Source organism: Eulemur rufifrons, chromosome 15 (genome assembly GCF_041146395.1).
Source record: "Eulemur rufifrons isolate Redbay chromosome 15, OSU_ERuf_1, whole genome shotgun sequence".
NCBI classification, from domain to species: domain Eukaryota; kingdom Metazoa; phylum Chordata; class Mammalia; order Primates; family Lemuridae; genus Eulemur; species Eulemur rufifrons.
Genome location: NC_090997.1, coordinates 693,122 through 708,417, shown reverse-complemented (window position 1 = coordinate 708,417; position 15,296 = coordinate 693,122). Strand labels below are relative to the sequence as shown.

General features: G+C 39.8%; 1 protein-coding gene across 1 annotated transcript; it reads left to right on the top strand.

The window, feature by feature from the left end:
- Positions 1–8,154: 8,154 nt before the first annotated feature.
- OR12D3 (olfactory receptor family 12 subfamily D member 3) lies at positions 8,155–9,081 on the top strand. The gene has a single exon (XM_069488630.1). It carries the CDS (start codon positions 8,155–8,157, stop codon positions 9,079–9,081), a length of 927 nt encoding a protein of 308 aa, XP_069344731.1.
- The last annotated feature ends 6,215 nt before the right edge of the window (positions 9,082–15,296 follow it).

Below are 15,296 nucleotides of genomic sequence, written 5' to 3'. Positions count from 1 at the left end.
CAAAAAAATAATCCATCACGACCAAGTGGGCTTCATCCCAGAGATGCAGGGGTGGTTCAACATAGGTAAATCTATAAATGTAATTCACCGCATAAATAGAAGCAAAAATAAAAACCATATGATGCTCTCAATAGATGCAGAAGAAGCATTTGACAAAATTCAATACCCTTTTATGATAAGAACGCTTAACAAAATAGGCATAGACGGAACCTACCTAAAAATGATACAAGCCATATATGACAAACCCACAGCCAACATCATACTGAATGGGGAAAAATTGAAAGCATTCCCACTTAGAACTGGAACCAGACAAGGCTGCCCACTGTCCCCATTACTTTTCAGCATAGTATTGGAAGTCCTTGCGAGAGCTATCAGGCAAGAGAGCAGAATTAAGGGAGTCCAAATAGGGACAGAAGAGATTAAACTCTCACTCTTTGCTGATGATTTGATGTTATATCTGGAAAACCTCAAGGATTCAACCAAGAGACTCCTGGAATTGATTAACGAATGCAGCAAAGTCTCAGGTTACAAAATCGATTTCTACTTTTATCCCACAGTGATCTGAGAAGATGTATGGTATAATTTCTAATTTTTAAATTTTTTAATACATGGTTTGTGTCCTAGGATATGGTCAATCTTAGAGAATGTCCCATGAGCTGATGAGAAGAATGTATATTTAGTGGATTTTTAGCAGAATGTCCTTTAAATGTCATTCGGGCCCATTTCTTCTAGCATTCTGTTTAAGTCCATTATTTCTTTGTTTATTTTCTGTTTGGAGGATCTTTCCTGTGCTGTCAGTGGGGTGTTGAAGTCTCTGGCTATTATGGTGTTGCTGTTTATCATTTGGTTTAGATTCAGTAGGGTTTGCTTTATGAATCTGGGTGCACCTAATTTGGGTGTATACATATTAAGTATAGGTATGTCTTCTTGTTGAACTGTACCCTTCGCCAGTATATAGTGACCATCTTTGTCTTTCATTACTTTTGTTGACTTAAAAACTAAGTTATCTGAAATTAGCACGTCTGCCTTCTTTTGGCTTCTGGTTGCATAAAATATTGATTTCCACCCCTTTATTTTCAGTCTAAATGCATTCTGCAAGTTAGATGAGTTTCCTTGAGACAACAGATACTTGGCTTGTATTTTTCTTATCCATTGGGCCAGCCTATGTCTCTTGCATGGGGAGTTTAAGCCATTCACATTTATTGAGAGAACCGATAGGTGGGGCAGATTTCTGTTCATCCTGTTGGGTGGAACTTCATTGCTATGTTTTCTCTCTTGAGCCATTGTTATATCTGGCCTTTGATCTTTAGCTCTTGAGTAGTTTTACATTCATGAGTGTTTCTTGTGCTGGTCTGTGTGCAACTCTGTTTTGAGTACTTTTTGGAAGGCTGGTCTTGTCTTGGTGAATTTCCTCAGTCTTTGTTTATCTGAGAATGTCTTAATTTCTCCTTCATATACAAGACTTAGGTTTGCAGGTACAAGATTCTAGGCAGGGCATTATTCTCTTTCAGAAGAGTGAGAATGGGGCCCCAGTATCTTCTTGCTTGAAAAGTTTCAGTTGAAAGAAGATATAAGAATGGCTAACAAACATATGAAAAAATGCTCAACATCCCTAATCATCAGAGAAATGCAAATCAAAACCACAATGAGATATCACTTAACTCCAATGAGAATGGCCTTTATCAAAAAAACCCAAAACAACACATGTTGGCGTGGGTGTGGAGAGACAGGAACACTAATACACTGCTGGTGGGACTGCAAAGTATTGCAACCCCTGTGGAAAGCATTATGGAGGTATCTTAAACAGATTCAAGTAGACCTGCCATTTGACCCAGCAATCCCATTACTGGGCATATACCCAAAGGAAAAAAGGTCATTCTTTAACAAAGACACATGTACCCGAATGTTTATAGCAGCACAATTCACAATAGCAAAGATGTGGAAACAACCCAAATGCCCATCAACACATGATTGGATTAGTAAGCTGTGGTATATGTATACCATGGAATATTACTCAGCTATAAGGAATGATGAAGATACAACATCTCTATGGTTCTCCTGGAGAGAGTTGGAACCCATTATATTAAGTGAAGTATCCCAAGAATGGAAAAACAAGCATCACATGTACTCACCAGAAAATTGGTTTCCCTGATCATCACCTAAATACAAATCTGGGAATGACACCAATTGCATATCAGACTGAGGTGGGGGGTGGGGGAGGGGATGGGGGTATGCCTACACAATGAGTGCATTGCGCACCGTTTGGGGAGCAGTAACACTTGAAGGTGCTGACTCGGGAAGGGGGCGTGGGGAAGGGAGGGATATATAATAAAAAAAAAGTTTTTATTAATTCATCTGGCAAATTTTTTAAGTTCAAGGGGATATATTTCTTTTAGAAAAATTGTTGTCCTCTGTATTAAATCACATTTTGTGTGTTAAATATGTTTCCCCTGGAAAAAAAAAAGAAAAAGAAAAATGTGCTGTATTTGATTAAATGCTTAGAAAAAAAATGCTTATAACTGATAATGTACAAAATTATTACAGACAGTACATTTGATATTTATAAGGTATTGTTATCCCCAAACCTATTTTGTGCACCAAACTCAATTATTAGTTACCAGGTGAATAATGATGATTTTGAGCTATCCTTGACAGATGAAATTCCCCCAAACCCATACAAATTACCTAGCATATGCTACACAAAAGCCTAAGAGCATGTTTTTATATTGAACAATGTCTACCTCATATTGCCTTTAAATTATTATTTAGAAAGTACCAATGTGACATTTGAAAGAAGACATAAAGTACTTTTGTCTTAGCCTTCCAATCCACAAAGTTTGGCCATTAGACAATTTCTTCCCTTGATTTCCATTTGCAAGAGTCCAATAAAGAAGGAAATGTTTGTGTTAGTTAAAGGACTTCTTTTGTACTCTTCATTTCTTGTCAAATGTTAGTTATTATGGTGAATTTGGGGATGAGTGCCCATTAACAGAATCCTTGACATTTTGCAAATATATTCTCTCTCTAAAGAATATGTGGTAAAATACTGAATCATTGCTTTTTTTTCCTCTGCCCTATGTGAAATAGCCTAATTGTGATGTAACATCCCTGCTGAAAATAGAGATTAATGTGACCTCCTTACAAGGTTTAAGAAGTCCACAAAATTGCTTTGACCCCATGCACAATTTGTAACTATTTCATAAATAAGATGGAATGTCTTTCTTTTTCCAAAATAAAGATTATAATTTCAAAAAAAAAAAAAGTTTCAGTTGAGAAATCTGGCATTACTTAGATGGGCTTTCCTTTGTATGTTACTTTTTTCTTTCACCTTACAGCTTGAATAAGGTCCTCTTAGGTGGATATTTTTGTCAGTCTGATGACTGCATGATGTGGTGTCTTCCTATTTGCAATGAATCTCCCAGGGGTCCTTTTGGTTTCTTGCACCTGTATATCTAGATTTTTAGCAAGACCTGGGAAATTTTCCTCAATTATATCTTCAAACAGCTTATCCAACCCTTGAGTATTATCTTCTTCACCCTTTGGAATGCCCATAACTCTCACATTAGGGTTCTTCACATAATCGCACATTTCTTGCAGAATTTCATCTTTTCTGTTATTTCTTTCCTCTATCTCTATGACTGACTTATATAATTGGAAGGTGTTGTCTTCAATCTCAGATTCTTTCTTCTGTTTTATCTACCATGCTCTTGATGCTTTCCACCCTGTTTTGTAGTTCGCTGAATAAATTCTTTATTTCCGGGAGTTTGGTTTGATTTTTTTTTTATTTCAGCTCATTATAGGGGTACAAAAGTTCAGATTATATATATTGCCCATGCCCTCCCATGCCCCTGAGTCTGAGCTTCGAGCGTGTCCATTCCCTAGATAGTGCACATCACACTCATCGTGTAGATATACAATATTTCGATTTCTTTAGTGAATTTTTCTTCCAAATCCTGGATTTTTTTTTGTGGTTTCTTTGTGTTGGTTATCCATTTTTTTGCATATCAGTGAGTTTTCTTATGATCCATGCTTGAAATTCTTGTGTCATTTTAGTGTTTTTAATTTGGTTAATGTCCATTGCTAGAGAGCTCTGTCCCTCTTTGGCAGTGTGCTTTCCATTTCATTCTTCATACTTCCAAAGTTCTTTCGCTGATTCCTTCCTATCTGCATCAGCTGTTGCTTCTTACCTTTAGATTTTCATTTGGATAATGACTCACCCTGTTTAGTCTCTGAGCCAGTACGTCGTGTTTGTGGGTAAGATTCGACCACACCCTATATCATGAGTCAGTAGATGCAGTAAAAGGGTGTGAAAAATGATCTCCCTGTTCATAGGTGGCACTTGCTTGCAGGAGCAGGCTGCAGTGTTGTGTTTGAGTCTTGTAACGAGCTCTTGGTCGTCTGGCAAGGGACTCTAGTTCCTCACATGGTGGGTGGGGCCCTGGGACTTCCAGATGTGTCCTTATTTTGCACCTCAGTGGGGGCAGGTCAGGGAGTTAGTCTGGGCAGAGGTGCCTTGGGTGAGCCTGCCTTCAATCTGCACAAATGCTGTTAGCAGTGGTCAAATGTCTGTTCTTTGCCTCTGGGCAAAGCTGCCAGGGAGGGGCTGGAATGGCCCCACTCAGCAGAAAAGTCCACATGTGGAGGTGGGACTCTTTGAGACCTACAGTCTAGAGCAGGCCTTGTCCTTTCCACCGTCCTCTATTCTGCAGTTTCTCCCAGGCCTCTGTCAGCAGGCAGGACCTCAAGACAGTGGATCTACTCTGGCTGTCATGCAGGCCAGGAGGTTCCCTGCCCACAATCGCAGCCTGGGCTGGGCGCACGGCCTTCCTGTTAGAGGATGGTTGCCCCTCAAGCAGGCGGATCTGCCCCTGAAGGCACAACCACTCAGTAGGGTCATTCACAAATATCCCTTCTGTGCCCCAGGGCAATGCAATTGAGACCTGGGTGTACAGTATCTGGTCTGCAGACCTGTCCCCTGGGCCGTGGAGATCAATCCCTGACTCTTCCAGGGAGAGGAGTGTTGGTTTCAAGTCACCCACAGGGTGCCCAAGCTGGATCGATGTTTCTCCACCTTGAGATTTGCCCAGCTTTCCTGGAGTCACCAGGAAAGCAGCACTTGGAAGAGCTGGTGGGTAGGGAGCTCACAATCTGAGTATCCCTCAGTCTGCTGTAGGTCCCCAAAAGGAAAGGTCCCATTCCCTGTAGATACCTCTGAGTGGTGGCTAAATTGTCTCTCTCAGCAGGCAGCCACCGGTAGGGAAAGGAGAGGGGAGAATGAAGCAATATGGTGCCCGCTGGTTGGCTCGGGTTTGCTGACCAGGAGGTATCCTGAGGGAGCTGGGAGCCTGGTGTCCTGTTGCAAGAGGCTCATGGCTCACTGGCAGTGGCTGTCTGTGGGCTGGTGTGGGCAGGTCTCTTTGCTCAAGAGCCCACCCGCAGTCCAAAACGCAAGGGAGGGGAAATGTAACTGCTCCACGTACCTTTGTTGCTGGTCTCCAAGCCTCTCAGGGGCCTTTCTCTTTCCAGTTCTCCTCCGCAACTTCTTCCTGTGGAGTCTCCTGTAGTTTCAGGCACCCTTGCTTCCGACCCTCCTCTGATCTATGGTTGTCTATTTTTTTTTTTTTCACTTTCTTTTAAAATCTGCCTTTCTTGCAGAGACACTCTGGCTGATGGTTTTTCTCATCCACCATCTTGCCCCTCCCCGACCTGTTTTAGTTTTTTAATCAAATAAAGTGACTCCCCTTGTATTTCTAATTTGCTATTTTATTAAATTATGAGTGGGTACTAAATAGGCTTTTACTGCATCCACAGTGTGTTTCTTCTTATCTTCCTCTAATTTGGTTATTATATTAATTGATTTTTGAATATTAAATTACCCTTGTACGCTGAAATAAATTTTACTTGTCTGTGATGTAGATATTGCTTGTTTTTATTCATTTTTTTTTCAGGATTTTTGCGTCTATATTAATGAAACATATTGGTCTGCAATTTTCCTTTCTGGTAAGTTCTTATGTATTGGTATCAAGGTTAGGCTAGCCTTACAATAGAAATTGAGAAGTGGTCTCTTTGCATTTTTTTGAGAGAATCTGTGTAAGTTATTATTTCTGTCTTTATGTTTTGGTAGAATTCACCAGTAAAATCTGGACTTGGAGTTTCCTTTTGGGGAAGACTTTATATAATAGTTCCTATTTCCTGTATAGATATCAAACTATTCAAATTTTCTTTCTTTTACTGTCAGTTTTCGTAAGTTACTTTTAGTTTGAAGGAATTTGTAAATTTCATCTAAATTGTCAAATTGCTTGGCATAAAGTTTTTCTTAATGACCTCTTATAATTTTTGATGTTGATATCTGTAATGATACTGCCTTTTAAATATGTATTAATAATTTGCATTCTCCCTTTTAGCAATCTTACTGAGTTTATCACTTTCATTAATCTTTTCAAATAACTAAATTTTGACTATTTTGGCTTTTCTAGCTGCACTTTTGTTTTCTTTTTCACTGACTCTTGTTATTTTTTCTGTATTTCCTTCTTTCTACTTTCTTTAAGTTTGTGTTTCTGCTTTTATTTATTTATTCATTTAGCTTTTTGAAATGGAAGTTTAGGTTATTTATTTTCATTATTTCTTTTTTTCTGACATATGAATTTAAGGCCAAGAATTTCCCTATCATTATTCCTTTAGCTGTATGCCAAAAGTTTTGATATGTCTCATTTCATTGTTGTTTGATTCAAAATTTTTTCTAATTTCTATTTGAATTTCTCCTTTTATTTATGGATTATTTCATTGTATATTGAATAATATGAAGCACTTAGTGGGTTTCTAAATATATTTTTCTTATTGTTTTCTAATTCCACTGTGATCAAAGAATATTCTTTAAATGGCTCAATCTTTTGAAACTTTTTGAAGTCTTTTTTTAAATACTCAATGCATCCTTGATTTTGTAAATATTCAATGTGCACTTGAAAATTATGTTAATTACTCTCTTTCTGGATTCAGTGTTCTATATATATTAATCAAATTTGTAAATTATGTTTTTCAGGTATTTATATGCTTATTGGCTTTTAGGCTGATTCTTCTATCAGGTATAGAGAGAAATATGTCAAAACTTCTCACTATGATTATGGATTTAACTGTATTTTCCCCACTTCTGCCAACTTTTAAAACTATTTTATTGGGAACTTACACTGGACTGTGATATTCTGGACCAATTATTAGCAGAGGAATCTTAGTGCGGGTGGGTGGGGGAGTGAGTGAGGAAGCCTCTCCAGTTCTGCTCTAAGGCCCCCACTTCTGCTGATACTGTGGTGATTGTTTATTTATTTATTTATTTAAATGACAAGGTATCCTTCACTCTTCTTACATATACTATGCCTTTTTAAAATCTCCCTCCATGCTTAGGATATGCCTTGTTTTATTCCCTATCCCATAGACATCCCTGTTCATTGTGGGGCAATCTCCTTTCAGGGTGAAAAATTGGGGTGTTTTAAAAATTCTTCTGTTAGGACCTCTCATTATTTCCAGTTTTACTGAATTAAACCCACAGTCTCACTGCCATGTTCTAGCTTGTGACTAATGATGCTAATTATACTGTTTTTTTACCTCTACTTTTACAATATTTGAAGTTTGTGGGTTTTTATGTCTCTTAGTGTCATTGCAGGTTTGGTTACCAGGAGGGATGTGTTAATCTCCTGTGGCTTTTATGGATCTTGAAAGTGGAGGGAACCCCCCCCCCAAGGCTACATCTGTATTATCGCCAGAATGTGGAATCACAAGTTGAAAAACTATTCCCTTTGTGCATTTTAAATTTGTCTGACTCTTAATTCTATTGCTATATATGAGGTTATGGCCATATCTTATACTTCTTACTTTTTTAAAAAAGAATACCTTTTACCTATCTCTGATTTATTCCGAATATGCTGCTCTTGTTAGTCTAATGTCATTTTACCAGGTCAGAATGTATCAAGTATATTACTCTTCCTTAGTTTTGTTGTAAGAAAATTTAGTTTTACCATTCCTAAATATTCTCCACACTAGAGCTGTCCCCTAGGTTCCTGTAAATAGCAAACTTGCTTTATTTAATCTCCACAGTGTAAAATTAAAATTTCAGAGAAATTAACTCATTGCTTTTGTTAAATTTGGTACCCAAATTTAGTAATGGAGAATGTCACCACAGTGAATGAATTTCTTTTACTTGGCCTGACCAGTGTTCAAGAGTTGCAGCCTTTCTTCTTTGTGATTTTCTTAACTATTTACCTGATAAACTTGCTTGGAAATGGAGCTATATTAGTAATGGTTATTTTGGAACCAAAGCTCCACTCCCCTATGTATTTTTTCCTGGGAAACCTTTCTTGTCTGGATATTTGTTATTCTTCGGTGACACTGCCCAAGGTCCTTATAAACCTTGTCTCCACTCGCAAGGCCATATCTTTCCTAGGCTGTATCACTCAATTACACTTCTTCCACTTCCTGGGAAGCACGGAGGCCATTTTACTGGTGGTCATGGCCTTCGACCGTTTTGTCGCCATCTGCAACCCACTTCGCTATCCCATCATCATGTGCCCCCAGATGTGTGTTCTGTTGGCAGCTGTGGCCTGGCTCACCAGCTTCCTTTATGCTCTGATGCACTCTGTTATGACTGCACGCCTGAATTTTTGCCACTCTCAGAAACTCAGTCACTTTTTCTGCGATGTCAAGCCCCTCTTGGAACTGGCCTGTGATAACACGCTACTCAATCAATGGCTTCTTTCCATTGTCACAGGCAGCATCTCCATGGGAGCTTTTTTCCTGACTCTTCTCTCCTACTGTTACATTATTGGCTTCCTTCTGTTCAAGAACAGGTCCTGCAGAACACTCCGCAAGGCTCTGTCCACTTGTGCCTCCCACTTTATGGTGGTGTGTCTTTTCTATGGACCTGTGGGCTTCACATACACTCGCCCTGCCTCAGCCACATCCGTGATTCCAGACCGGATGGTGGCCATCATATATAGTGCTGTCACCCCGGTCCTGAATCCACTGATATACACCCTCAGGAACAAAGAAGTGATGTTGACTCTGAAGAAAATGTTTGGGAGGAAGTTTTAAAGACTGCCAACAGCACCCACTAGCACCAATGAGACGTATCTGATTTCTGTTATGACTGATTTCTGTCACTTCACTGTAATAAATGATTACTTTATTTGGTTGTAATTTTTCTTTCAATAATTTTGAGTATATATGATATCAGGCAGTGTAGTAGGTTCAAGAAACACAGGAGTGGGCCAGCTGCAGCATCTCACAGCACTATGGGAGGCTGAGGAGAGAGAGTCACTTGAAGTCAAGAGTGTGAGACCAGTCTTAGCAACTTAGAGAGATCCTATCTCTACAAAAAATTAAAATACAAATTAGCTGCGAATGGTGGTACATGCCAGTAGTCCCAGCTACTCAGGAGGCTTAGGTGGGAGCATCACTTGAGCCCAGGAGTTCAAGGCTGCAGTAAGCTCTGATGACACTACTGCTCTCTAGCCTGGGTGACAGAGCAAGACCCTATCTCTTAAAAAAAAAAAAGAAAGAAAAAAAGAAACATGGAAGTGAGCAAAATAAATTCGAAAACCTCATAAACCTTAAAGGTTAGTGTGATGGGGGAACACAATAAACAAATCTGTATGCACGTATGTCAGGGTAATTAGGTGCTAAGGAGAACCACATGGAGGTAGAAGGATAGGGAGGCACGACGGCAGGTACTTACTCATGAAAAAGAATTTGTCTGGTGTTTATCCTGGGTTCCTGGCATGGAGCTTCTAAAAGCCTTGGAACTTCCCAAGTAATAGAAGTGTCTTTGTTATTAATGAGCCACTTGTATCACACCTGAGTTTATGCTCATGAGGTGACACATCGTGGGGCCAAAGATAGCTTCAAGATGGAGAATGATCATGCTGGAAAGACTAGCCTTGTGATTATAGGTTTGGGGCTTGAGTCATGGTGATACCAGCCTGACCTCCAGGAGGGGCGAGAGGCTGGAGGCAGAGTTCAGCCACATGGCAATGATTCACTCAGTCAGGCCTGTGTAATGAAGGCTTAACAAAAACTCTGAACACTAAAGCTCAGATGAACTTCATTTGTTAGAAATATTCTCTAAAAAAAAAAAAAAAGAAAAAAGAAATATTCTCTATATTTTTGATTGTCAATGTGCTGGCAGGGTAATATACCTTGCAAACAAAGAAGGTTTGCATTTGAGACCCTGCCAGGGTTTGCCCCCTGCATTTTCCCCTTTGGCCATCTCTGATTTGTATGTTTCTCTATGATAAAACTATAATCCTAAGTATAGCACTTTCCTGAGTTCTATGAGTTATTATATTCTAGCAAGTTATCAACCCTGAGGGTGTGGTAGGAATGTCCAAATTTGTAGCTAGATGGTCAGAAATGAGTAGGACTTGGGGATCCCCAAACTTACTGCCAGTGTCTGACATAAGAGCAGTGTTGTGGAGGACTGTGCCCTTAATGTGTGAATTTTGGCCTAATTCCAGGTAGTTGGTGTCAGAAATAATTATACTCTCTCCCTTGTCTCTCTCTTACACACACACATACACATCCCCGCACCCCCCCACACTCACACTTATAAATTCTTCTATTGATACAACTCACAACCTTAAGTGATTCTGAAAATATGGTGATGTTAGTCTATTGGAACTAGCTAATTGTTGGTAGAGAAAGACATGGCATTCCCTTAGAGATGTGATTAACAGAGTATTGGAGTATCTATCAGAGATCAAATGGATGAAATTACTGTAACAGGCAGTAAGGTTTCAATGGCAGTCAAGGGCTCCTGACGTACATAGAACTATGGTGATGGCAAACGGATCATGGGAACAATTCCATGCAAACCAATAAAGATAATGATTGCTTGATATGTATCATGAGCAGATTAGCAGAAAGGCTGATATTAGCCACCTCAATGGGGAATCATGATTCCTTACTCAGTTTCCAGACCGGAGTCAGTTCTCAGAACCTATCCATTGAAGGAGATGCAGCATCCCCTTGAGGAAAGATGTCACAGAAAGTGCATATGTAACAACTCCTAGTTCTTATCCGGAAAGGTTCTATGGCCTAAATACTTGTATGCCTTGGAAAGGGAAATATACATATCTTTTAAGAGCTTTTAAATATACACTATGAGCTAACATGGCAACAGACAACCTAAAATGTTTTCATGATCCTCCGTTAGACTGAGTCAGGGGAGAGTACTGCTATATGAAGGTCAGCTGGTAAATGATCACTTGTCTAACTCCATCTCACAGTAAGTTCCGTGTTTTCATAGAACCACCCACTTGTCATTGCTGAGGTCTCTCATTTCTATGCCAATCCAGGAAAGCAACCTATGTTACTCTAACCACTTTGAAAATGGGCTTAGTATGTTTTGATGCAAGGTACATTTCAAGCACTTTGAAGATATTAAATCATTTAATTCTCATAACAATTTATGAGGTAGCACTTATTATTGCCACTTTACAGATTAGGAAACTAAGGCACAGAGACATTTGGTAATTTGCCCAAGATCATTCATAAATAAGCATAGAGCCAGTCTGTCTTGTTTCATATTCTATGCTCTGAACCATCATCCCGCGCTAAACCATGATGATAAAAATAGACTCAGGATTATGAAAGGCAAATCAGGAAAAGCATAATTCATTCAAGAACACTTACGAAGTGCCTACTATGTTACTGCCATTGTGTCAGGTACCAGGAATACAGTAGGGAACAAAACAAATATGTTCTTGCCTTTGTGATACTTGATATGTAGTAGAACTCTAACTTTACTATATTCTTCCTTTCAAGTGGAATTTTTCCAGATCACAGCTTAAGGTGGGCTTGAATAAATAACGTTTAATTCTAAACTCTTAGTTGATTTATAAAGACAGAGTTTAGGCAATACAGAAAGTTAAAATCAGAGTTGTATGAGAATTTATCCAGACACAAACTTATTATAGAACTAAGCATTAATGTAATATAGTATAAAATTATGTAAAGTAGCATAATTCTATATTAACATTTTATATAGTAAAATCATAGATTATGGTTAGAAATTCCTGCCTTGTATGGTTTTAAATTATAACTTCAATAACTATCATTCTCACACACATTATGGTATAAATATAATATGTTAAATTCAAGTATGAAATGGAGGCCTTTTAAATAAACACAACCATATAAACAAAATAAAACTAACTTTCAGAATTCAAATAAAGACTTTTATATTTATGTGTATGTTTCCTGAGTAAAGATCATTAATTCAAAGATTAGAAATATATTCACCACTAAATTTTGTATCTTCACTGAAGCTTTATACTTTAACATTTTGTGTGGTTTTTTGTTTTTGTTTTTGCACTAGTATTACTGTTTAAAGCTATTAGTTTGACAGGGATGCCTCTTTGTTGTTTAGCTATTGGGTGATTATTTAGCATCTCTAGTTGTTTTTCTTTCTTTCTTATTTCAGTATATTATGGGGGTACAAATGTTTAGGTTACCTATATTGCCCTTGCCCCATCTGAGTCAGAGCTTCAAGTGTGTCCATCCCCCAGACGGTGAGCACCACGTCCATTAGGTGTGTGTATATTCATCCTCTCCTCCCCCCTCCCATATGCCTGACACCCGATGAATGTTACTACTATTTGTGCACATAACTGTTAGTCAGTTAATACCAATTTGATGGTGAGTACATGTGGTGCTTGTTTTTCCATTCTTGGGATACTTCACTTAGTAGAATGGGTTCCAACTCTATCCAGGACAATACAAGAGGTGCTAGATCACCATTGTTTTTTGTGGCTGAGTAGAACTCCATTGTACACATATACCACATTTTATTAATCCACTCATGTATTGATGGGCACTTGGGTTGTTTCCACATCTTTGCAATTGTGAATTGTTCTGCTATAAACATTCAAGTGCAGATGAGAGAAAAAATGGCAGAGTAGAGGTAACCTCCTGGATTTGTGCTCCCAGAGAGGAAGGCATAGATCTCGACCTGCTACATGTGAGAGGACCACTCCCCCACAAGAACAGTGGTGTGAATCCACGGAGAATCATCATGGGACACAAAAAGCAAGAAAAAGAAAAGGTGAATGGGAGATAAGATCTCGAAAATCTGGAGAGTGTGAGACAAACAATAGAGAGTAGAGCACAGGATGGCTGCACCTGCCTTGCCAGCTAATGAGGTGGGATCAGTCCCATAGGAGAATGTCTTGCTTCCACACTGGCCTCCGCACCCATTCAGAGAGGGGTCTGCCTGAAGTCAGTGCAAAATCACCATGGGAGACGTGGGGCTCTGTGGAGAGGAGACATTAGCAGGAAGCATCTTGAACTCCCAAGCTCAGTGCCAGGACTGCACTTGGCGGTGCAGGAACAGGTCTGGGCTACTGCTGGAAGCAGTTAGAAGACAGGTAATTTGTCTCGACCACTCAGCAGGTCCAGATTGACAGAGGTGAAAATTAATCAGGGGACTTTAACCTGGAAACCACTGCGGATTATTAGCCCTGCTCAGGGTGGATCAGAGAGAGTGAGAGCTCCTGCTGAACAGGCGTGAGATTGTGGGAGGGTGACATAAAAGAGACAAGGGGGCATCTTGATGACACAGCCCCCCTCCCAATCCAGCACCTGCCAACCTCTGAACATTCACCCCCCAAGCTGGAGATCTACGGGCAGGTAGTCACCATTTTCAGGGTCCACAGCCTAGCCACAGTGGTGTAAGGGTGCTGGGTGTCTCCCTCCCCAGGCCCGCAGACTCTTGCTAGGAGCTCTGCTCTTGTGCGACCTATGGCCAATGGTCCTGCTTTGATGTGTAAACACTGAGTGCTCCCCAAGTCATGAGAGATTAGTGCATAGACCTTGGAGGCATTGGGGTGGGGCAGACCATTACCTGCAGGATCTACAGCAGCTGGGGTGCTGGGCGAACAGTGGCACCACCCCTCCCCCTAGCCAGCATCTTTCGTGTGGAAAGTGGTAGACACCACCTCTGGAGAGGGAGAGACTAGAAAAATCCACTTTCTCTCTGCAACCAGTGTGAATCATGGCTGCAGATCAAAAGTCATCAGCCCAGTGACTTAACTCATCAGTCCAGTTTTAGGTCAAATCAATGCTCTCGGGCTGGACCCATCAGGAGCAGACCTGAACTGAGGTAGAAAAACCCTGAACAATACATAAGTGGATCCCCCTAGTAACAAAGGAAGCAACATATCTAGGATGATAGGGAGCCTAGGAACAGACCACAAGGCATGTTACCTTCCAGACGAATGCTGAAAAAAAGGGAAGCAAGCATTGATCCAGATGGGAAGGACTCAGCGAAATAACTCAGGAAGTATAAAGAATCAAATGGAAAACACACCCCAAAGAGGAACACCAGCTCTTTACCGATGGACATTAACCAAATTCAGAACACTAAAATGTCACAAGAAGAATTTCAAACATGGATTGTAAGAAAGCTGAATGATATGCAAGAAAAAATGGATAACCAACTCTAACAAACCACACACACACACACACAAAAAAAAAAAATCCAGGACTTGGAAGAAAAATTCACTAAAGGACTTGAAATATTAAAGAAAAATCAAACTGAACTCCTGGAAATGAAGAACTTATTCAGGGAACTACAAAACATGGTGGAAAGCCTCAAGAGCAGGGTAGATCAAATGGAACAAAGAATCTCAGAGATTGAGGATAACACTTTCCAATTAAATAAGTCAGTCACAGAGATAGAGCAAAGAAATAAGAAAACAGACCAGAGTCTGCAAGAAATGTGAGATTATGTGAAGAAGCCTAAGGTGAGAGTTATGGGCATTCCTAAGGGTGAAGAAGATAATAAGCAAGGGTTGGATAAGGTGTTTGAAGATATAATTGAGGAAAATTGCCAAGGCCTTGCTAAAACATTAGACATACAGGTTCAAGAAGCTCAAAGGACTCCTGGGAGATTCATTGCAAATAGGAAGACACCACGTCATGCAGTCATCAGACTGACCAAAATATCCACTAAAGAGGCCCTTCTTCAAGCTGTAAGGTGGTAGAAAAATGTAAAATACAAAGAAAAGCCCATCTAAGTAATGCCATATTTCTCAACTGAAACCTTACAAGCAAGAAGATACTGGGGCCCCATTCTCACTCTTCTGAAACAGAAAAATGTCCAGCCTAGAATCTTGTACCCAGCTAAGCTAAGTATTGCATATGAAGGAGAAATTAAGACATTCTCAGATAAACAAAGACTGAGGAAATTCACCAAGACAAGACCAGCCCTCCAAGAAGTACTCAAAACAGACTTGCACACAGACCAGCAC